The 24,617-nt window shown below is 39.2% G+C and overlaps 1 protein-coding gene across 9 annotated transcripts in view; it reads left to right on the top strand.

Annotated features, from left to right (window-relative positions):
* Positions 1-24,617, top strand: part of FNDC3A (fibronectin type III domain containing 3A) — a 183,540-nt gene that overhangs the window by 60,542 nt on the left and 98,381 nt on the right. For 8 of the 9 annotated variants that reach the window (XM_070048854.1, XM_070048856.1, XM_070048857.1 and 5 more), the window contains one exon: positions 21,051-21,127. In XM_070048854.1, coding sequence (XP_069904955.1) covers positions 21,051-21,127 — 77 coding nt within the window. Of the gene's footprint in view, positions 1-11,871; positions 17,265-21,050; positions 21,128-24,617 lie in introns of those variants that run through there. The other variant, XM_008273830.4, reaches the window with a different exon arrangement.

Here is a 24,617-nt window from a genome sequence, read left to right on the forward strand (position 1 = left end):
AAACCTGAATTGAGTTCCTGGCTCCTGAATACAGCCCAACCCAGTTCCAATCCCTGTGTGGACTTGGGGAATGAACCAGCAGATGAGAGTTCATTCTCACTCTGTGGCTGTTTCTCTCTGCCTCTCAAATAAATATAAAAAAGAAAAAAGATTTCAGATAAGTAAACAGAGCCCATGAGACCTGAAGGCACCATTGAGCAGTGGATAGTGTGGTACAATTGCAAGAGTAGCAGAAGAGAGGAGACAGTATTTGGAGAAATAATGGCTGTAAACTTCCCAAATATAATGACAGAATGAATGTAAATACCCAAGAAGCTCAATAAATTCCCAAGTAAGATGAATTCAAAGATAATTAAAAAAAAAAAAAGAAAAAAGGATATTGAAAGCAAGAGAGAAGCAGTGTCACATGCCACTTTTGTTGTCATTGCATATGTACAAGTATTTATACTACATTCTAGACCATTATCAGTTTTTCTCAGTAGCAGAACCCTACTACTATTTATGAAATTGGTAGTAGGGTTTTATATATTCTGGGTTTGAAAATTCATCTTGGTAATTCACTTACTGATAAGTTTGAGAACTATCTATATGAAGCAGCTTTCTCTTAGGTGAGGAAACCAAGGCTAATGATACTCTGATTTGAACAAAACCACCTAAGTAGCTGTATAAATTGGATAGATTGCTGCAAATAACCCTATTAGAGAGCAATGCCTTCTAACTATATTTGATTAAAACTTGTCAACAAAAATCTGTTTACCATATGTTATGACTGACGGACTAGTTTTATGGCATTTTTAAAACATTAGTACCACATTGATGAGGACTCAGCTTTATTTACAGAAAAGTCTATGTTTGTTTCCATACTTGTTTTTGCAACTACAGGGACTAGCCTTCCTGAAATATTGTCCTTTATTACTATAACTAAAAAAAATCAAAATCTTGCCTTCTGATATAGCATGAACTTTAGACTGATTTTCTAGGCACTTACTCACCTGCTTCCTGTCTTTCTGAGATCACTTTGAGAAATCTCCCACTTCAGATATTCCAGGTTTCTTAGATACCCTAAAATATTTCTTTTTCTAAAAAAATTTATTTATTTATTTGAAAGGCAGTTACAGAGAGAGAGAGAGAGAATCTTCCCCAAATGGCTGCAACAGCTGGAGCTGTGCTGATCCGAATCCAGAAGCTAGGAGTTTCTTCCAGATCTCCCACAAGGGCGCAAGGACCCAAGCTTTGGGCTCTCTTCTGCGGCTTTCCCAGGCCGTAGCCGAGAGCTGGTCAGAAGCAGAGGAGCTGGGTCTCAAACTGCTGCCCATATGGGATGCTGGCACTGCAGGCAGTGGCTTTACCCACTACACTACAGCACTGGCCCCCCTAAAATATTTCTTGCAGAGATTTTCATACTTTGCTCATAATATTCCATCTCATAAAAATCATACATTTATGCTCATACACACGTACACGCACACAAGCTTTCTGAATCTTTCTAATCCTTCACCACAATACAATACTAGTTACATTTATTAGAAGGTGCTCCTTTAAAAAATATTTACTTATTTCCATCTTATTTAAAAGACAGAGGAGGAAGGAAAATCTTTCATATGCTGGTTCACTCCCCAAGTACCTGCAATAGCCATGACTGGTTTTAGGAGAGACTACAGCAGGATGTGAATGTTCTGAAGCAAGCTTCCAGGGAAGGTTCTGTCCCTGTTATAGGAGAGGAGATTTCCATTTTTGTGTGGCTGTTTTTAATTTACAGAGATGATATTTTGAAATGTTACATATGATTACTCAGAATAAACCATATTCTCCAGTCCAGTATAACCACAAAAACATTAATATTTTGATATCCAAAAATATTAATAAAACAAACACATGAAAGGCCCAAAGAAGAGGATTGCAGTGAATTTTAAGGCTGTGGTATAGTGATCTAAATCTAAATGTTTTGAAGTTAGGGCACCTATGTTCTACATCGTAGTACCAGGGTTCAGTACTCAGTTCTGCTCTTGACTCTATCTTCCTGCTGTGGTGAACTCTGGGAGGAAGTGAGTTACTAGGTTCCTGCCACCCATGTGAGAGACCAGCTCCCAGCCCCAGCTAGGGGCCCTTGAAGGCATTTAGGGAGTAAACCAGTCAGTGAATGTGGGTATGCATTCTCCCTCAGTTTGCTCGCTCTCTCCTTGCCTCTAAATTAAAATAAAAACAAAAATAACACTTGAAAAAAAATCCAAATGTTGTCAAGTAAAACATGTATATAAAATGCTTAATAAATGGTAGTGTATTCTGCATAATATTGACTAAGGGACCTAGCCATAGAGGCTATTTTCCAGGTAACTAACTCATTTGGCTGGTAGAACTGTAAGACATGTATTTAAAGGTCTGGACCTTAAACCACAGAAGCTATATGGAAACTTAAATATAGTCTCTGTTATATGGGAAATCTTTAATTAACATTGTAAAAGCTTAGTTATTATGTAAAAAGAGAGCCTCACACAATCATATTCAACATTAGCAATGCTGATTTAATGCAGTGTGCCTGGTGGATGACTGGTCTGCTTTGTCACTTGGGCACTTATTTTCATCTTCAGTGGCCTTAATGTTTGATACTGATAGGATTTGCGTCATTGATCCATATCACTGCCTGTGTGATGTCAACGCGTGGGTGTTCAGTTATTGAGGCATAGTTAACCTAATGTGCTGCAGTAAATCCCAAGTACTGTTTCCTACTAGAATAACAAAGAATGATTCATCATTGTTGACATTAGACTGATGCTAAAAATAGTAGTGTTCACAACCTGCTGCATCCATACATGTTAATATAATAGCCTCTGCAACTCTCTAAACAAGAAAACTAAAAATTGCTTCTTATTTAGAAACAGGTGCTTAATAAAACAGGTACTTGATAAATACTTCTCCTACTTCAACTTTACTGTTTATATGCAGTTTTATTTGATGCTAAAGGTAGATTCTAACAAAAGTAATTCTTCAAATTATACTTAACATGTTTATCATTCATGTTTCTAAATGCACAGAGTATCTAATTATAGGCAGTTTCAATTTTCCATAATTCTGGTCCCTAATATGAATATTTCACTTTATCTAAACTTTAAAAAAATAATAAATATCTAAGTATAATAATAAATTAAATATCTAAGTTTGAATAATAACCTTTATCTTTTTCCTATAACTTCCTGCTTCATTCAGTTCTCAAATTATAATCACCAACTTGTTAAACTCCTAGGCTGGAGGTCTATGCTAATTGTCTGCCTCATGTGAATAAATGTTGCCAGGTGTTTTAAAGCCTTTATAAATAAGCATCCCCTATGAATAGGTTGGCCTTATGTTCCAGTTTGTCTCAGATTTATAATTTTTTAAATTAATTTATTTATTTTGACAGGCAGAGTGGATAGTGAGAGAGAGAGAGACAGAGAGAAAGGTCTTCCTTTTGCCGTTGGTTCACCCTCTAATGGCCGCCACGGCTGGCGCGCTGCGGCCTGCGCACCGCGCTGATCCGAAGGCAGGAGCCAGGTGCTTCTCCTGGCCTCCCATGGGGTGCAGGGCCCAAGCACATGGAGCTGTCTTGGAAGAGGGGCAACCAGGACAGAATCCGGCGCTCTGACCGGAACTAGAACCCCGTATGCCGGCGCCGCTAGGTGGAGGATTAGCCTATTGAGCCACGGCGCCGGCCCTATAATTTTTTTTAAAGTATTAATAATTCCATTAAAATAAGCTGCAATAGATTTTATTGACCACCATTTTGTATTTCTAGCATCTTTCCAATCTCCTCTAGTCAGTAGTTCATTCATCTTTTAAGTTTTCCATTAAAGACAACCAAATAAAACACTCCGTTTTCCTGATCCTTGCCAGAAGCAGTTCAAGAACAACAGTTAGGGGCAGGCACTATGGCATAGCAGATAAAGCCGCTGCCTGTGGGGCTGGCATCCCATATGGGTGCTGGTTCAGGTCCCGGCTGCTCCACTTCCAATCCAGCTCCCTGTTAGTGCACCTGGGAAAGGAGCAGAAGATGGCCCAAGTACTTGAGCCTCTGCATCTACATGGGAAACCCAGAAGGTCCTGGCTCCTGACTCCAGATCAGCCCAGCTCCAGCCATTGCAGCCATTTGGGGAGTGAACCTGCAGATGGAAGATCGCTCTTGCTCACTCACTCGCTTGCTCTCTGTCTCCCTCTCTCCCTCTGACTCTGCCTTTCAAATAAATAAATCTTAAAAATAAAAACAATTAAAGTACTTAGTAGTGAAACAGAATACACTTAGTGTCTTGTCCTGTTTTGTATTGCTGTAACACAGTCCGCAGACAGGGTAACTTGTGAAGAAAATAAATTTATTTCTTATAGTTGTGGAGTCTGTGAAGTTAAAAGTCAAAGTTCTGGGCCAGCGCCGTGGCTCAATAGGCTAATCCTCCACCTTGCGGCGCCGGCACACCAGGTTCTAGTCCCGGTCGGGGCGCCGGATTCTGTCCCGGTTGCCCCTCTTCCAGGCCAGCTCTCTGCTATGGCCAGGGAGTGCAGTGGAGGATGGCCCAGGTGCTTGGGCCCTGCACCCCATGGGAGACCAGGAAAAAGCGCCTGGATCCTGGCTCCTGCCATCGGATCAGCGCAGTGCGCTGGCTGCAGCGGCGGCCATTGGAGGGTGAACCAACGGCAAAAGGAAGACCTTTCTCTCTGTCTCTCTCTCACTGTCCACTCTGCCTGTCAAAAAAAAAAAAAAAAAAAGTCAAAGTTCTGGATTTGATGAAGGTCTTGCTTTGTCATCATATGGCAAGGGCATCAAATGGGGAAAGATCAAGCATGCTTTCCTTGTCTTAACGTCATTAATAATGTCATAGAAAGCCACCCTCATGACCTCATTTAACCCTAATTTCCTCTCAAAGGCCCCCACTTACAGATCCCATCAACATGCAAAGTTGGGAATTAAGTTTTTGACCCATTTTGGAAGAACATGTAAAGACAATAGCACGAAGTTATAAGGGGTAAAGACTAACTCAGTTTCCTGGTGGTAGTAAAGTATTTGATGCTTCTGCCTCTACTGGCCACTTGGTGTCACCAAGCCACAAGTTAGAGGAACTCTTGGGAAGCACATAGATGAATGTGAAATATATACAGGAAGTTAAATTTATTTCTGCCACATTCTGAATGATTTTGCCATCTATTATATAAAGAATAACTATTATTTGCCAGTGCTTTTATATTTTGCAATTAACTCTTTGAGCAGTAATGAGTTCAGGAACAAGGGTCTAGGGGTAAGTGTTTGGCCAGTGAGACACCTGCATCCATATGAGAGCATCTGGTTTTGAGTCCTAGATCCACTCTTGATTCCAGCTTCCTGCTAATGCATAACAGAGGGCAGTTGGTCGATGGCTCAAGAAGTTGAGTCCCAACAACCCAGGTGGGAGAGCTAGATTGAGTTTCCAGCTCCCAGCTTCTGCCTGGGCTAGAAGTAGCACAGGCCTTTAGAGGCATTTGGAGAGAGAACCAGAGGAAGGGAACTCCCTGTCTCTCTTTCTCTGTGTCTCTCTGACTCCTAAATAATTTCTAGAGATCTGAATTTTGTGAAACATTCAAAAGAGTTATAACTAAAGACAATTTGATAGTTTTCTATAAAAATATTTGAAGTATTATAGTACCTATGAAGTTATTTGGACTGAGATATTTACACATTTAAATAAAAAATACTTTGCAGAATTTATTCCCAACTTACCAAGTGCCACCTCAGACAGAATAGTTTTTTAATGGAAATATTATCGTCTTCAAATACAGAAAAGAGTCAGTTGAAGGTAAATTAGCTTCAACTTTATTAACCATAAAATACAATTGCAAATTGTGAAAAAAGGAAAACTATAGTGAAAGATTTTTGTTAAAAAATAAGAAATTAGATATAGCTAATAAATAGATTAAAATACATAGTATGTATAAATAATTGTTAGTATAAACTAACAATTTAATACTGATTCACAATATAAAGAGAAGTCCTATAAATGCTCTTTAATATACATGCATATGTTTTTAAAGCATTAAAAAGTATCAATAAAAATATCTATGTTGCATAACTACAAATTTTCAGCTCTTTCTTTTACTTGTAGAAGTGTCCCTAATTCTTTGACAGTGATGTGGCTCTGATCTTTTGCTCCCTTCTCCCATCACCAGAGATTAGCCACCCTGGAGGGATAAATCCCTGTACCACTTAAAATTATTCCCAGGTCCTTCTTCATAGATTTAGGGAGATTTCATCAGTCTGGGAAATGGGAAAAATAAGGATGGTTTGGTGGTTTTTCATTAAGCTAAATTTGTTCAACTTAAAAGACTTATTTTTTAATTCTGAAATTAAATTCTTTCTATTCTTTTGAAGTTACAGTATCCTTTCTTTATTAAGTAATTTAATAATATAGGATAGACTCCCTTCTCTGCTTAATTTATTTTCTTTTAATATGTTTACTTGCCCTAATAAAAAGCTAGTTAATGAGTCCCAGAACTTGTTTTTAAATTTTACTGACAGAAAAATCTAAATGCTTGGGAAATAACTACATTAGAACACAAAATATCTGTACTGTTCATTCTCTGGTTAGTATAAATCTTTTAACCTTATCCAGATACCCTCCCACCCTAGTCAGTCCCAAATATATCCAGCCTTGGAAGCATCCTGACATTTGCTCCCTATTGTCATGCATCATATAAAGTAAAATTTGTGTTAAATTGATACTTTAGTACAACATAACTAAAGAAAAATATGGAAAATGAAAGTAGTAATTATGTGGCCATAACTGCAAGGTGACTAAGGCACCTGAAAGGCAAAAGAATAAAAACGGGAAGCAAGTAAGAAAGACTTAAAAGGGCAATAAACAAGGTTAGATTTGTGTCCAAGGCCAGAATTACAGGTTCTAATCCTTCACTCTCCTTATCTTCCTGAGATTATTTGCATACATCGTTCTCAGTCACTCCCCAGCAGTAGACCCCCTCCTGTAGAGTACTTGGTTAGTAGCATTCCTTGAGCCTGACTATATTAGTTATGGTCTAAGCTGCGTGAGTTTAGCATGTCACTTCGATGCTTAGTCAAAACCTGTACCTGAATACTGCTGTAATAGTATGGGTCATAATCATGGTCAGAGTCAGCATTTTATTCAACTTAAAAGACTTTTTAAAATTCTGAAGTTAAGTGCCTCCTCTGTTGAAGCTGCAATATTCTTTCTTTATGAAGTGATTTAATAATATAGACTAGACTGCTTCTGTCTTTTTTATGCTTTTGAAGAATCAGGTAAGAATTTGTAAAGGAGTAGAAGAGGAATGCATTTCGTATCCTTGCCCTTTTATATCTTAATGGTGTGAAACCAGTCTTTGCTGAGCTGAGTCTGCCTCTTAAATTTTCAGACATGCTCATAACAGAATTATTATTAGTTCAGTGCTGTCTTAAGAAATAGTTGATCTTTCTGCTTGTTGGTAGAGAAAAAAAAAATCAGCTCTTCAACCTTTAAATTTGCCTCATGGCTGATAGTCCCTTTCTACAAGAAACTGATATAACTGCCCCAATTGTTCATTTTGTGAATATTTTAGAGGGTATGTTGCTTAACATTACATTTATTGATGCTTTGGTGAATTTTGTACATGACAGAAGTTATCATTGAGTTATTCTTGCTTTAGTTTTGTTCAAGTCAAATCACGGGGGTCATGCTGTATGGCAGTATAAGTCATACTTGATTTGAAGAATGACTAGCTTGACAGTGTAGTTGTTGGTGTCTAATTTTTTTTAACTTTTTAAAATTTATTTTCATTTTTATTCAAAACGTATACCCAAAGACAGAGATCTCTCCATCTGTTGTTTCACTCCCAAGATACCCTCAGCAGCTGGGGCTGGATCAGGCCAAAGTAGAAGCCAGGAACCCAATTCAGGTCTCCCAAGGTGGTGGCAAAGAACCAAGTATTTGAGCCATCATCTGCTGGGTCCCAGTGTGTGCATTAGCAGAAAGATGGAATTAGAAGTGGAGCCAGGGCCGGCACCACGGCTCAATAGACTAATCCTCCACCTGTGGTGCCGGCACCCCGGGTTCTAGTCTTGGTTGGGGAGCCAGATTCTGTCCCGGTTGCTTCTCTTCTAGTCCAGCTCTCTGCTGTGGCCCGGGAGTGCAGTGGAGGATGGCCCAAGTGCTTGGGCCCTGCATCCTCATGGGAGACCAGAAGAAGCTACCTGGCTCCTGGCTTCAGATCAGTGTGGTGCGATGGCCGCAGCGGCCATTGGGGGGTGAACCAACGGAAAGAGGAAGACCTTTCTCTCTGTCTGTCTCTCTCACTGTCCACTCTGCCTGTCAAATAAAAAATTAAAAAAAAAAAAGAAGTGGGGCCAGGACTCAAACCCAGGCACTCCAGCATAGGATAGAGGGACATCTTAATTGCTGGGCTAAATGCCTGCCCTTGGTATCTAATTTTAATCACAATGTTTCATCATACACAAACCAGGGTACTTTCAGGACCCAACTCTAGTAAGGAGGAAGATCAGTCTCATTTCTTGTTTTGTTTGTTTGTTTATTGTTTATTTGTTTATTATATATGTGTGTATGTATATATAAATTTATTATTCAATCTGTCAGCAATTTTGAATTTTTGTGAAAATATTTTTGGTTGTGTTTTGTTTTGATGCTGAGTGCTTCCCTATTAAGTAATGAACTGTTTTCTATATAATATCCTTCATTTACCAGAGGCTTTTAGGATCTCTGAAAAATATGGGATGCATGTCTTTTATATTTCCTAAAGTCCTAGTTAATTCAAGAATTTACATCAGTTTCCGTTAAACATAGAGGATACACTGAGAACATTATAATTTTTAGAATTGCATTATGCAGTGATGAGCATATTTTTCATTTTCTCATTCTTGTCTGATTATATAATAATGTCAACAAACTTACAAATGCATCTGCTTTTTACCTTTATAACATTGCCTCTTTTAAAGATTTGTTTATTTATTTGAAAGGCAGAGTTACAGAGAGGCAGAGAGAGAGAGGTCTTCCATCTGCTTGTTTACTCCCCAGATAGCCTCAATGGCCAGAGCTGCAGTACTGGGCCAGCACTGTGGCACAGTGGGTTAAAGTCCTGGCCTGAAGCGCTGGCATCCCATATGGGCGCTCGTTCTAGTCCCAGCTGCTCCACTTCCAATCCAGCTCTCTGCTATGGCCTGGGATAGCAGTAGAAGATGGCCCAAGTCCTTGGGACCCTGCACCCTCATAGGAGACCCAGAAGAGGCTCCTGGCTCCTGGTTTTGGATTGGCACAGCTCTGGCCATTGCAGCCAATTGAGGAGTGAACCAGTGGATGGAAAATCTCTCTTTCTCTCTCTCTCTCTCTCTCTCTCTCTCTCTCTGTCTCTCTCTCTCTCTCTCTCTCCTTCTCTCTGTGTACTTTCAAATAAATAAATATATCTTTAAAAAAAAAAAACAGAGCTGAGTACTATTAAGGCAGTAGCAATGGTATGGGAAAGAGCATTGGAGAATTGGAGATACTTGAAAGACAAAACTGTCAGGATTTTCCCAGCTTCTGGCTCATCAATAAAAGAGGGGAGAAGAGAGAGTTTAGGATTACTTCCAGGTTTCTATCTTGAGATAGAACTTTTAACCTGTAGGGACTACTGAAAATATGGAAAAATAACTGGTTTTGAGTTTTATATAGATTGAGTATTCTAGGCATAGAGCTTGTGTCTAAAAATCCAGCAAGGGCTACCATTTCCTTCTAAAGTAAAAGCCAGTGTTGGCATTTAGCCTAGCAGTTAAAACATCCACATACCTTATTAGAGTACCTGGGTTCAATTCCTGGCTCCAGCTCCTAACTCTAGCTTCTTGCTAATGCAAACTCTGGGAGGCAGCAATGATAGCTCAAGTAACTGGGTCCCTGCTACACACATGGAGACCTTGAGTTAGTTCCCAGCTCCTGGCTTTGGTTTTGTCCAACCCAAGCCCCTGTGGTCATTTGGGGAGTAAACTAACCTATAGAAGTTCATTCATTCTCTCCCTCACCTGCCTACTTAATTAATTTTTAAAAAGCCAGTGTCCTTACAGTGAACTACAAGGCCTAATAGAATCTACCTCGTTTCCCTCTTTACCACTCTGATCTTACTTCTTTTCTCCTCTGCATGCTGCTCTGGTGCTACTGATGTCCTTGCTGTGTCTTGAACATGCCAGTCATGCCCCTACCTTCGAGCCTTTGCAGTGGTTGCTCCTTTGTGTGTAAGAAAGACTATTCTTCCTTCAGCTATCCATGTAGCTGACTTCCACACTCTTTTTAAGTCTTTGCTCAAATTTCAGCTTCTCAATGAAACCTAAACTGATCTCTGTATTTTAAATTGTAGTCCTCAGTCTCCTCCCTTAACACCAGCCCATCTCAATATTCAAAATTCTCATTCCCTGCTCTTTTTCTTAAGTCATAGCATTTGTCACCCTGAAAACAAATTTTATAATTTATTTGAATATGATTAGCCATCATATTATTTTATTCCTCCAGTGTAAACTCCACAAGTGTAGAAATAGTTGTCCATTTTTAATTATTGATACATCCCAAAAGCTTAGAACCATATCTGGCACATTGTGGTCAGTATGTGATTGGTAAGTAGATGACAGCAAACAAAACAAAACAACAACAGTAATGAAAAGAGACCAAAAGTTAGTGATGGAATAAATAAATTATGATTATTTATATGAAGGAATAATTGGAAGTAAGGAAACTACAGCTATATGAAACTACATGGATAAATCTTAAAATGCGTAAAAACTAAGTTACTGAAGACCACACTATATAATTTTTGTAAAAGTCAAAGCCAAGCAAATTAACTTTGGAGATATGTAAGGTTTTTGTTTTGTTTTGTTTTTTATGTTTTGTTTGAAAATCCAACAGTGAAATCAGAATTCAGGATAGTAGAGACAAGAATTGCACAAACTGATTGGATGGGGAAAGAGCAAATGGACACAGTAGTATTGGTGTGGTCTGTTTTTTTGGCAGAGGTGGTGTATTTGAGATATTCACTTTAATATGGTTAATGACTTGATTATTTTCCTTTGTATGAATCTAATATTGCATAATTTTATTAAAAATATGAAAGTGAATGTAAGGTCAGAAAATAGCCTGTTGATATGAATTTTGATACCAGAGGTAGCTGCTAATGTCAAGGGACAGAGAGAAAGTGTTATTTTCATGTGAGATTAGTGGGGTGATATGGTGATTTATGCTTGAAACTTTATCCATGTTTAAACAGAATAGTTCAAAGAAGTTGAACAGAAGGTGAAAATACTAAACAGGAAAGAAATGACAAATGAAGCAGAGTTCCAGTGGAGGACCCAGAGTAAGAGTAGAAGTGGGAGTGGGAATTGTGACACAGTGAATTAAGCCACTACTTGGAAGGCCCATCCTGGCCTGGATTTGCATCCTACTCCACATTGGATCCAGCTTCCGTGCTGATGCGTGCCCTGGGAGAGGCAGCATATGATGGCCAAGTACTTGGGTCCCTGTCAACTGGATGGGAGACCTAGATGGAGTTCCAGGCTCCTGACATCAGCCTGAACCTGCCTGGACTGTTGCAGGCATTTAGGGAGCAAACTAGCAGATGGAAGATCGTTCTGTCTCTACTCTGCCTTTCAAATAAATAAAAATAAATAAAACTATTTTAAAAAATAGGAATGGAGGAAGCAGGTGTGTAGCCTAGTGGTTAAGATGCCTGTGTCCCACATCAGAGTGCGTGGGTTCAGTCTCCAACTCCAGCTTCTGACTGCAGCTTTCTGCCATGCAGACCCTGGGAGGCTGTGGGGATAGCTCAAGTAATTGGGTTCCTGCCACCCTGGGCAAAACTAGATTGAGTTCCCAGCTCCCAACTTTGGCCCTGTGTCTGTTATCTCTCCCCACCATCACCACCTTGCAACTAAAATTTAAAAGAAATTATTTTTAATAAATAAATAAAGGGGAGTGATCAAAAGTAGAAGTAGAAATATCTTAGCTCTAGTGAAGGGACAGTGCTTCTAGAAATAAAGAAGTAAGAAAGTTTGTAAACAACATTGAAAGAGATGTTTGAGGTCTGGTTGGAGAGGGCTCTTAAAGAGTGATAAGGATCTCTAGTAATCACACTTAGAAACAGGAGGGGTTATTGACCAGGGATTGGTTCCTGAAGTAATTCTTGAGCTGACAGCTGAGTTGAGATTAGAGATACTAAATTTATAATCATGCTAGTGTGAGTATGATTTGATTTCTGCAGTTCAAGTAGAAAGTAATTATCTGATGAAAATTAGAGATTTTCAGAGGAAAGGAAGATAGGCATGGATGGGAAGAGAAATCAGGCAGGTTATGAAAGCAGTTTTGGATCAGGAGAAAAAGGAGATCATTATGTGGGGAAATAAATTTTGTAGAAGAAAGCCAGAGAAATGAAAGATAAATTGAGTGGAAAGACACTGAAACGTATAAGGTTTTAAAGATGAGATTATAGAGTTCTATGTAATACGTTCCAGGATGTGTCTTTGAACACATTATTAAACACAGAATTAAAGAAAAGAGTTCAAGGCCGGCACCACGGCTCAATAGGCTAATCCTCCGCCTGCGGCATCAGCACACCGGGTTCTAGTCCCGGTTGGGGCGCCGGATTCTGTCCCAATTGCCCCTCTTCCAGGCCAGCTCTCTGCTGTGGCCCGGGAGTGCAGTGGAGGATGGCCCAAGTCCTTGGGCCCTGCACCTGCATGGGAGACCAGGAGAAGCACCTGGCTCCCAGCTTCGGATCAGTGCGGTGCGCCAGCTGCAGCAGCCATTGGAGGGTGAACCAACAGCAAAAAGGAAGACCTTTCCCTCTCTCTCTCACTATCCATTCTGCCTGTCCAAAAAAAAAAAAAAAAAGAGTTCAAGAAAGTTGAAGTGTAGGCTCTGGATATTAAACTCACTGTGTTGATGGGTAAGAGTTGGGGTACAGAAAATTGAACTCATTGCCCAAGTCCAGTTATGAAGAACTGAGGCAGGCATTGTGGCATAGCGGATTAAGCCATCACTTGGGAGTCCCTTATCCCATATCAGAGTGCCTGGGTTCAAGTCCTGCCTCCGCTTCTGATCCAGCTTCCTGCTAACATGCTTGGGAGGCATCAGATGATAGCCCAAGTACTTGAGTCCCTGCCACCTACATAGGCGACCCAGATGGAGTTCCTGGCTCCTGGATTTGACCTGGCCCAGTCCATGCTGTTGAACCACTGAACGAAAGATACGTATCTCTCTCCTCTTCTCTCCCTGTTGCTCTGCCTTTCAAATAAACAAATAAATATATTTTAAAAAATAGGCGAGAGGGGCCGGCGCCATGGCACACTAGGTTAATCCTCCACCTGCGGCGCCGGCATCCCATATGGGCACCAGTTATAGTCCTGTTTGCTCCTCTTCCAGTCCAGCTCTCTGCTGTGACCTGGGAGGGCAGTGGAGGATGGCCCAAGTGCTTGGGCCCTGCACCCGCATGGGAGACCAGGAAGAAGCTCCTGGCTTCGGTTCGGCGCAGCTCCAGCTGTTGCGGCCGTTTGGAGAGTGAACCAGCAGAAGGAAGACCTTTCTCTCTGTCTCTCTCTCTCTCTCTCTCACTGTCTGTAATTCTTCCTGTCAAATAAATAAATAAAATCTTTATAAAAAGTAGATGAGAGCAGTTATTGTGGCACAGTAGGTTAAGCTGCTGCTTGGGACATCTACATTCCATGTTGTAGTGCCTAGTTCGAGTCCTTGCTGCTTCATTTCTGATCATGATTCTGGCTGATTAGCTTGGGATAGCAGCTAATGATGGTCCAAGAACTTGAGTTTCTGCCACCCACATGAGACCCAGATAGAGTTCCTGGGTCTTACCTTCTACCTGGCCCAGTCTTGGCTATGTGAACATTTGGAGAGTGAACCAGCAGATGAAAGATCCATCTCTCTCTCTCTCTTTCTCTCTCTCTTTCTCTATTCCTCTCTTTCTCTTTCTACCCCTTCCTCCCTACCTCTCAAATAATTTTTTTAAAAAGTGACAATTGATCATGACAGCAGTGAACGGGCGAAGAGGGTGATATGCACATACATACCTTGATCTCAAAACTTTCACATGAAACAGGCATGGGGATGTGGGAAGCAGTCTTGCAGTGTCTGAAGATTGCTAGCCCTGCCTCAAAGAGAATGGGAAGCCTCATCCCCAACGGGCTGTAGAGGAAGGGGTTCTGGGGGGCAGCCAGCTTTCAGTTAAATGCAGCTCCAGAACTGATGTTCCGTAAGAAGTTAACTGTGTGGGAGAACTTGCTTATAATGGGGCAAACGCTCTAGTGAACAAACAGTAAAGGATTGATGAGATTATCAGTTTTAGTCAAGAAATGGAAACACAGCTGTTGTGTAGATGTGAGCCAGAAGGAGGAATGGGGCTGCAGGGGCTTGCTTTTTGTTTAGGAACTGAAGATCAAAGGCATGGTTGGCTTTTTAGATAGAATGAGTCAGTTACAAGCAGGTTCTGTGGAGACCAGGAGACTTTCATCTGTTCTTTGGGCAGACCTGCACTTTAGTGGGAACTTAGAAGTTAATTGCCCTGCCCCACTTGTAAGGATACTCCTGTGTTTTATGTCTGGCATGTATTTATTGAGCCCTATTGCTCCATGTTATCTCTTGCAAGATTTTTTCCACCTTTTTGGAAGACAAAGTCTTTGACATGGTTTACATGTAAAAAGTGTAGCTTTGTCTTTAGATCTTCTTGTGTGCCCTTGGTGTGTTACTGAACTGCTCTCTGCTTCTGTTTCCTTACCTGTAAGTGGTCGCTGCTACAGTTATGAGGCAAGTGAGATAACACAAGTAAAAACATTTCAAATGGCACCTGGCACAAATTCCACACTACATAATTATTATTTCTAAAAATATATGATGAGCATACTTTTACTTAAAATAACTATCATTTATTAAGTGTTTGCCAGCCAGTATACTTGGGACTTTAAATTTATCTAACTTGATTCTCACAACAATGCTGTGAGTTGGATTAGTTTTACCAAGGAAACAGACTCAAAGGTTGTAAACTGGTTTGCTGAGGCCAGCATTGTGGAAGAGAGGGTTATACCGCCAGCATCCCATATTGGAACACCAGTTTCTGGTCCTGGACACTCTACTTCTGATCCAGCTTCCTGCTAATGCACCTGGGATGACAGCAGATGATGGTCCAAGTACTTGGGCCCCTGCCCCTCATGTAGGAGACCAGGATGGAGTTCCTGGCTCCTGGCCTCAGTCTGGCCCTGACCTGGCTGTTGTAGCCATTTGGGGAGTGAACCAGCATATAGAACACTCTTATTCTCATTCATTCTCTCTCTCTCTCTCTCTCTCTCTCTCTCTCTCTCTCTCTCTCATATAAATCTTTTTCTAAAAAGTTGCCTTGCTAATACATGTTGAAGCTATTAAAACATATCTTTTGATATGAGCATGTTTTCTTTCCACTGTGCAACTTTTTATAAATCACAGTCATTGCCTGAATATTTGTATTTGCTGGGTTTTTTATTTAAGTTATACAAGTTTCATGTATTTCATGTATACAGATTTAGGAACATAGTGATACTTCCCTCACATACTCCAACCCTTCCTCCTCCTTCCTCTCACATTCCCACTCTTAATTTTTACAAAGATCTATTGTCAGTTTACTTAATGATGGAATAGTTAACCCTACACTAAGTAAAAGAGTTCAACAAATAGTATGAAGAGGAAAAAAAAAATACTGTTCCTCTACGGAAAAAACAAGTGCTGTAAACACTCATCGAATCTCAGTGTCTGCTTCACTCCAATACATTACACATTACATTTCAGGTACTCTATTAGTTACTGGATTAGGGAAAATATGATACTTGTCTTTTTGGGATTGGCTTATTTCACTAAATATAATGTTTTCCAGTTGCATCCATCTTGTTGCAAGAGACAGGATATCACTTTTTTTTTTTTTTTTTTTTTTTTTACAGCTGAGTAGTACTCCATAGTGTGTATATACCATGATTTCTTTATCTAGTCAACAGGTGATGGACATCTGGTTAATAAATTTCCTTTGAACTTACATAGTACCATAAAGTAATAAAAGACTTCCTAAGGGGGCTCAGTGCTGTGGCGTAGTAGGCTAAGCCTCTGCCTGCAGTGCCGGCATCCCATATGAGCACCCATTTGTGTCCCAGCTGCTCCTTTTCCAGTGCAGCTCCCTGCTATGGTCTGGGAAAGCAGCAGAAGATGGTCCAAGTGCTTGGGCAACTGTACCCTTGTGGGAGACCCCAAAGAAGCTCCTGGCTTCAGATGGGCCCAACTGCAGACATGACTGTCTGGGGAGTGATGAGCAGATGGAAGGTCTTACTGTCTGTCCCTCCCTCTCGTTGTCTATAACTCTGAAATCGGACATGATCCCCTCTCAAATCAATAAATAAACTCTTTAAAAAAAGATAATATTTTAAAAAAAAAGACCTCCTAAAGGATTTACTTTCTCCTTTACAATCTTTAGTTCTTGGAGAAAGAGCTCTGAATGCAAACCTGTGCCTGTCTTGAAATATACATATCAGTGAAAATGCATCCATATTAATGTCTAGGTTAAATCTCTTTTTTTTTTTAATCAGAAAAAAGGAAGCGAAGTCAATAATAAAAGTAATAGACTTTATTACTTTGAGAGACAAACACAGTCTGAAACTTAAGTCCCATTTTGGAGGAACTTGTCAGTCTATCCTATAATCTATCTGTACACAATTCTCTGTATAGTGGCGATTTCTTAAGTATTGGATATGCAGAGTGGATTAAGTTATACAATGGCATTTCCAACCAAATCTTTTAAATTAATAAATTTTATATTTATTCCATACTTAAGTAAAATCCGGCAGCCAGGTGGCTGAATAAAATATTAAATAAGATAATGCCTGTGGTATTGAACAGAAGAAGGTGAGCACAGAGAATCATTTTACATCAAATGTGCATTCCTGTAAGGTACATTGGATGAACTTTTGAATTGGTTCATAAGAAAATTAAAAAGTGATTAAATTCAGGGCAGCAACATGTAGAAATCATTGAATCATTCTCTCTCAGCGGCAAGCAGGAATGTTTGCTTCCCCACCCCCTCGCTTTCCCCAGCTCACTGCAGGTCACGTGATAGCTGTCACATGACTCGGTCAAAGGATCTTTTCCTCTTACAGCTTTGCAAAAAAAAAAAAAAGCGAAACCGTTCTCCAATTAAAGCTGTTAACGTGTACTACGCTGTTTCCTTGTTGGATTTTCTTGTTCTCTGCTGCTACTGTAAAAACAAAATGAGTGGTAAGATTGGTGACTGTTTTTCAACATTTTGCGTTTACTTTAAAACATAGAAATCATTATATTAATCTGAAGTCATGCTGTATGTGGTTTTTAAAGTAGATGCCAAATATAATTGCTTTAAACATATTTCAAATTGTTGCCATGTCGTTATAAAGAGATTAGGCACTTTGTAAAGTTAAGCTGCCTTTCTTTTCCATCGGGGGCTTTGTTTTACTTGCTTTTTCTTTTTAAAACTAAAATCTGAAAATTTGCATCGTATTTGGAAGCCATTGTGAAAGCTTGCTTATAAGAGAATGTGTAGCACGTCAGCAGTCCGTTGTATTTTAAGAATTTAAGCTCTTGGGCAAATTTATAGTTTAAAAAAAACCCTTCTTACATGTGAATGTATATTAACAAGGAAAATGAAGAATGTAACTTACAAGTACTAGATGAAATATCGTTAAGTTATTTCATGGTGCTTTTTAAGAATTGGTGTGAGGAGCTTCTCAAATTTCTTAAGGGGTTAGTGAATAGAGTTGTTTCCTCTTCTGTGGATTTTTGGACAAGGAAATGTGCCCTTAAAAATAATGAATAGCTCTATAATTTGGGGTAGATTTTGCTTAAATCATAGAGATTCTGAAGGGCCTGCTAGGAGATCCACAGTTGTTTAAACATAGCTACTCCTGTGCCAAGTGTGCATTTTTATGAGACTGTCTGTAACAGGTTTAGCTTCTTCCTTGGGGCAAAATATCCCTCATTGCATACAAAAGTAATTCAGTTTGTAGTTAACATTTTAGAACTTTCTAAATCAAAAAGTATTTTTGGAACTAACAAAATCAAATATTTGCATCTTTAATTATGTGTGGGTTTAGGGTTTTGCCATTACAGACATAGAAATAGCAAAAAAAAAAAATGGTGCTGTAAGCGTTGTAGTTCTAAACATTGACACCTATATTTACTGTGTTTTGCAAGTACAGATTTTTATATGTTAAGTGTTGAATGTTACTTCACACCAATATTTTAGGTAGGAGTTAGGGTACTGGTGAGTTGTCTTTAAAATAATCTAGCCATGTACCACCTGTTCTACTTCAGGATAAGAAAATGCACTTGCTAGAGCAAAATATTTACTTAGGAGAAAAGGGAGTTAATCATTATAATTCCTGGATTGCAACTAGTAATATATTTACTGCTGGTTTATTTTAATTTTTTTGTGTGTGTGCTTATTATCATACTTACATGTTATTAAAGGATAAAGTAGAAGTTTGTACTACCAAGTTAATGAACTTTTAGCAGCTGTCAAAGTATGGCATGACTTAAACTGTAACCACATAATATTTATATAATTGTAATTCTACTAAAAGGCGAGCAATCCAAAGCAAATGTGTAGTCCTACAGTTTTAAATATAATCAGTAATAACTTCCTCCTCTGATAGCTAAACAACAACAACACTTGTTCTGATGACTTGATAGAAGGATGAAATTTAACAACATATGAAGGGAACCATAGTCTTTGGCACATATAGTAAAAACTCAGTGAATGTTAACTTTTTATTAAGATTACAAATATGATTTTCATTGTATTTTATTTTGGTTCTCAGCTAAGTATATTGTTAACAATATCCACGCCACCTCTTAGGACCCAGAAAGCTAGTTTACAGTATTTTTGTAAATTAACTAATAAAAGTAAATCAGCATTAGTTTAAAACTGTTCTCATTTCTCCTGAGCCCAGAATATAGATGTTAAGTCAGTTTTGAATGAAGCCTTTCTGTCCAGAGATAATAAAGCAACTCCTAAGTTTTATTTAGTAAATTAGTAGGTAATGTTTGCTTTCAAATTTTGGAAGATTTATGTTCTTCCTTTGATATTTTTCAAAGAAATACACAGCACAAAGATTAATCTTCCTTAGAGCAGGGATGGGGAACCTTTTTTCTGCTAAGGGCCATTTGGATATTTATAACATCATTCATGGGCCATGATCAGCTTGAATTTATTGAATTTCAGGTCCCACCTGTGATTGTCTTTGCAAAGTTAGCCCCAAATGATTTCTTAGGCCCTAAATGGTCCATGGGCTGGACATTCCCCACCCTTGCCTTAGAGACATTACGGCATACTTCTTAATCATCCAGTTACCTCATTTACCTGTAATGTGTAGTATTTTAATGTTTATTAAATATGCTAAAGTGATATATCCTTAAAAATAAAACTACCTATAGCCAGTGTTGTGGTGTAACCAGTTAAGCTGCCACCCATGACACCAGCATCCCATAAGGGTGCTAGTTTGTGTCCTGGCTGCTCCACTTCCATTACAACTCCCTGCTAATGCTCTGGGAAAGCAGCAGCAGATGTCCCAAGTGCTCAGACCCCTGCCACCTACATAAGACCAGAATAAAGCTCCTGGCTTTTGGCCATTTGGGGAGTGAAACAGCAGATGGAAGATCTGTCTCTCCCTTTGTCTCCGGAACTCTGCTCTACCTTTCAAATAAATAAATCTTTTAAAAAAATGCATTGTTTTGAATCCCATTTCTACCATTTGGACAAACCTAACCTGTGTGCTTCAGTTTCAGCACCTGGGAAATGAGGATGGTGAGGCTATTTACTTGACTGAATGATTATAAGAAGAAAAAATATATAAAAGACCTGGCACATAATAAGTTAGTGTTAGCTATGCATAACTAATAATCTAAAAAATAACATTAAATAATCTGAATGATTTCATGAATTTGATGGGCATGGGAAGATGGGAAGAATATTTTGTTGAAAAGTTGATCTCAAACCAGATGTTTTATGTGTAATTTAGTAGTCTGCATTGATAACACTGAATGGTAGATTGAAATTTTGCATATGAAAAAGATCCTTCCCATTATATTCTTTATCAGCCTCTTGAACTTTATTTCCTTAGAAATAATAATTCCTTTGAAAATATTTCAAGTCATTAAAAACTGATGAGGGGCCAGCGCTGCAGCTCACTGGGATTCTGTCCCGGTTGGTCCTCTTCCAGTCCAGCTCTCTGCTGTGGCCCAGGAGTACAGTGGAGGATGGCCCAAGTGCTTGGGCCCTGCATCCTTAAGGGAGACCAGGAGGAAGCACCTGGCTCCTGGCTTCGGATCAGCGCAGCGTGCTAGCTGTAGCAGCCACTTGGGGGGTGAATCAACGGAAAAAGGAAGACCTTTCTGTCTCTCTCTCACTGTCTAACTCTGCCTGTCAAAAAATAAATAAATAAATCAAACTTTAAAAAAAAAGACGGATGAGGGTACAATGGAAATTTAACATTACAAGAAGAAAGGATCTGAAGCTCAGATACTTTTTTTTTAAAAGTTAGTAAGATTTTAGTTCCTAGAAGGAATGAAACACACCTTCCAAAAGAGCATATTTTATTCCCAGGAAGGTTAAAAGAGAAGGTAAACAGGAAATAATATTTTTAAAGTTGTTTGCAAAGCATAGCATTATAAAAGTGAAAGGAAATATAAGGGAAGCTGAGTTTTGTTTTTTAAGAACTTTACAATGTTAACAAACAAAAAAATTACTTTTTGTAATAATACTAAATAAGAATATCTAGGAAAGCTCCCCATGTAATGACACTGTCACTGGCAAGTGTGAGAAATAGATGTGTAGATAAGGGCTAATCAGTACGCTTTACAAGATGCCCTTATTTATAATAGATGAATCACCTAATTTTTTCTTCATAATAATACAGTCACATTAGCTGAAGTGTTTACATGAAGTGTTCAAAGTGTAATTGAGGTGGTTTTCAATTTTAGCTTGCTAAGCAATCATGAATTAATGCATCTTTTCTGTGACCCATTCAGGTCCAGCTCAGGTTCCAATGATGTCCCCAAATGGTTCTGTGCCTCCTATTTATGTGCCTCCTGGATATGCCCCACAGGTATGTTATTTCAGGTATTTTAGTACATTTGGAAAGGAGGGAAAAATTTTATTGGCATTACTCATAATTTAGCCTTGTTTTTGGGTATTGAATTAGAAAAGAGGATTCATTTTAGAGTTTTATCTCCATGAATATGTGACTAATGAAAACGTAAGATGTAAAAGTGCCTATGTTGACTTTTTTAGTTGATTTGTTTAGAAGAAATCCAAGACAATGCTTTCAACCTTATTCATACAATGACTCTCAGACACTGATGATAATTTTGTGGTATAATGTGGTAAATAAAAGAGAATGTAGACCTGCAGTTCTAAGAGCCAAGAAGGTAATGTCACCCCTCACCTGTACTCTTTCCTGCACACCTGTTGGGAAGTGCTTATTTAAAGAATCAAGCATAACATACACAGGCAAACTGAATTAAACTGCAAGATCTGCAGGTGTCCTGAATCTTCCACTGCTGAGGTTTTTTGTAGTCCTCAATCATTTCCCCAAATTTCTTTAGGGGAACACCCAATTTCTGTTCCTATCATTGAATTTGTACTTTTAAATTTTCTTCAGTCCATCTCTTATTTGCTCCCTGATTATGTCAGCATGTTGGTAAGAGAGTGTGGTAGATTCCCTGGTGTGAAGCACACCACTAGGCTTTAAAAATGACAACAAAAGGATAGTGCTGGTGGATCCATATCTTATTTCAGACCCCTACTGGCCACATGGCGTCAGGCAAATCAACTTCCTTGAGTCTCAGTGCCCTCTGAGATGAGATGATAACATGAGATAACATATTTGAAAGTGCTTTGTAATCTTTCCAAAAGAATATCTTGTGTGGGAATTCTTTACTTTCATTTAACTCTGATTTATTATGATGTACATTCTGCTTGTATTATCCTACTGAAACTGCTCTCTGCTGTGTACCAAATTCAGCTTGATCCCACTTGACTTCTAAAACATCATTGATATAATTTACCTCATATTTTCTTGAGATGACACTGTTCTTATTTTTTTTCTGCTTCTCAATTGCCCCTTTCTTCACTTACATAAAGACCATTACATCATGAACTTCTAGAAGCACTTTTACCTGAGCTTTTCTAGGTACCTCTGCTTTGGGGGCTCTCATGGCATTGTGTGTATATGTGGTGTGTATATATAAAAATATGCAATCCATATAAATATGGATGTCCCTTTTAAATTAATTTATAACACTGCTTATTAATTCTTTAACAAGATTTTGAATTCTTAAAGTTCCTATATTCAACAAGGTTCCTGAATACTCGTATATGTTAAACATTCTTGAATGTTGGGATATATCTGTGAATGAAAGAGGCAGTGCCTCTTGTCCATCTACAGTTTACATTTTTGTGAGGCGAAGCAAACAAAAGCCATAATAAGGGTCAGGCATTGTAGCACAGAGGGTTAAGCTGCCATTTAGGGTGCCCACATCCTATATTGGAATGTCTGGTTCAAGTCCAGGCTCTGCTTCCTATCCAGCTTCCTATTGATGTACAGCCTAAATGGCAGCAGATAATAGCTCAAGTACTTGGGTTCCTGCCACTTATGTAGGAGACCCAGGTGGAAGACCTGGCCCAGTCCTGGCTTGTCGCAGACATTTGGGCAGTTAACCAGCAGATGAAAGATTTCTCTCTCACCCTGTGTCACTCTGCCTTTCAAATATGGAAAAATAAACTTTTTAAAAACATAATAAATGGATGAATTATATGTGTTTGGTAATATTAAAAAATAGAGCTGGTTACATTTTTTTTAAAGATTTATTTATTTATTTGAGAGTCAGATTTACACAGAGACGAGAGGCAGAGAAAGAGAGAGAGGTCTTCCATCCAATGGTTCACTCCCCAGTTGGCTGCAATTGGCTACAATGGCTGGAGCCGCCACTGATCTGAAGCCAGGAGCCAGGAGCTTCCTCCAGGTCTCCCACGCTGGTGCAGGAGCCCAAGGACTTGGGCCATCTTCCACTGCCTTCCAGACCATAGCAGAGAGCTGGAATGGAAGTGGAGCAACCAGGTCTTGAACCGGCGCCCATATGGGATGCTGGCGCTTCAGGCCAGGGCATTAACCCATGGCGCCACAGCGCCGGCCCCGAGCTGGTTACATTTTAAAATAGGCCTCATTCAGAAGGTGATATTTGAGTCAAGTCTTGAAGTACAAGTGGGTGTTAACTGTGCATTTGTATGGGGAGAAAGGATTCTGGGAACAGGAACAGCCAGTGCAAACGGTCTAAGATGAGAGCATGCCTGGGAACAGCAAGAAGGATGGGATAGCTGGGCTGAGTTGTCAAGACAGAATAATAGTGGGGAATGAGATCAGAGATGTGCCAGGACTAGAGCTGTGTACTCTTAATCATCTTTATATCCTTTTTTTTTTTTTTTTTGACAGGCAGAGTAGACAATGAGAGACAGAGGGAAAGGTCTTCCTTTTTTTTCCGTTGGTTCACCCTCCAATGGCCGCTGTGGCCGGCGTACCACGCTGATCCAAAGCCAGGAGCCAGGTGCTTTTCCTGGTTTCCCATGCAGGTGCAGGGCCCAAGGACTTGGGCCATCCTCCACTATACTTCCGGGCCACAGCAGAGAGCTGGACAGGAAGAGGAGCGACCGGGACAGAATCTGGGGCCCCGACCGGGACTAGAACCCGGTGTGCCGGTGCCGCAGGTGGAGGATTAGCCTATTGAGCCGCGGCACCAGCCCATCTTTATATGCTTAATGCTGAGTACAGTGACTATCAATAATGGCTCAATAAAAATTTATAAATCAAATAGTTATCTAAGTCCAATTTCTGTATTTTTAGACCAAGAACCACTAAAATAACTTTCCCACAGAACAACCTTGATCTTTTCCTATTTTTAGTATTAACCTTTAGTTGGCTCATCCATTCAATGAAGTCTAAATTTTTTGACATTTAAAGCCTTACAGAGTTTTCTCCTAGTTTTCGTTTGCACCTTTGTTCTCTTGATACTTCTAAGCATGTGTCCATTTTTGCCCGCCACCTTATATGTTCACTTGGTGTTTTCCTTTTATCATTGATCTGTTAATGCAGTTATTTAGGGGATGTTATTTGTTCCCTTTTGTCTGCCTTTTGAAATTGTCTATTCTTGAGGTTGTAGACCAAGTTATTTGTAAGCTTCTTGGTGATAATATCTACTACCTACTATAATTGTGTGTACATATGCTTCTTGTAAAGGAGTTTTGTTTCCTTGAGGCTAGGAACTGCCTTTTAGTTATTTTGATATTCATGCTATAACCCAAATATAGGTGTTCTAAAGTAGGTATCAAATAAATTGGACACTTTGACAGTATTCTTACTGGAAGGATTATATGAGGCTAATGAACACTATAATCAATCTTAACTTAAAATTATCTCTAGAAGTGTATCATTTTCAAGCACATGACGTAATCCAAAGACAAAAAGTTAGTCTCATCATTATTGAAAGAATTTCAGTACACAATATGTAAAACTGTTCTTGTATTTTTATATCACAGTTAAA

Source organism: Oryctolagus cuniculus, chromosome 9 (assembly GCF_964237555.1).
Source record: "Oryctolagus cuniculus chromosome 9, mOryCun1.1, whole genome shotgun sequence".
Classification (NCBI taxonomy): domain Eukaryota; kingdom Metazoa; phylum Chordata; class Mammalia; order Lagomorpha; family Leporidae; genus Oryctolagus; species Oryctolagus cuniculus.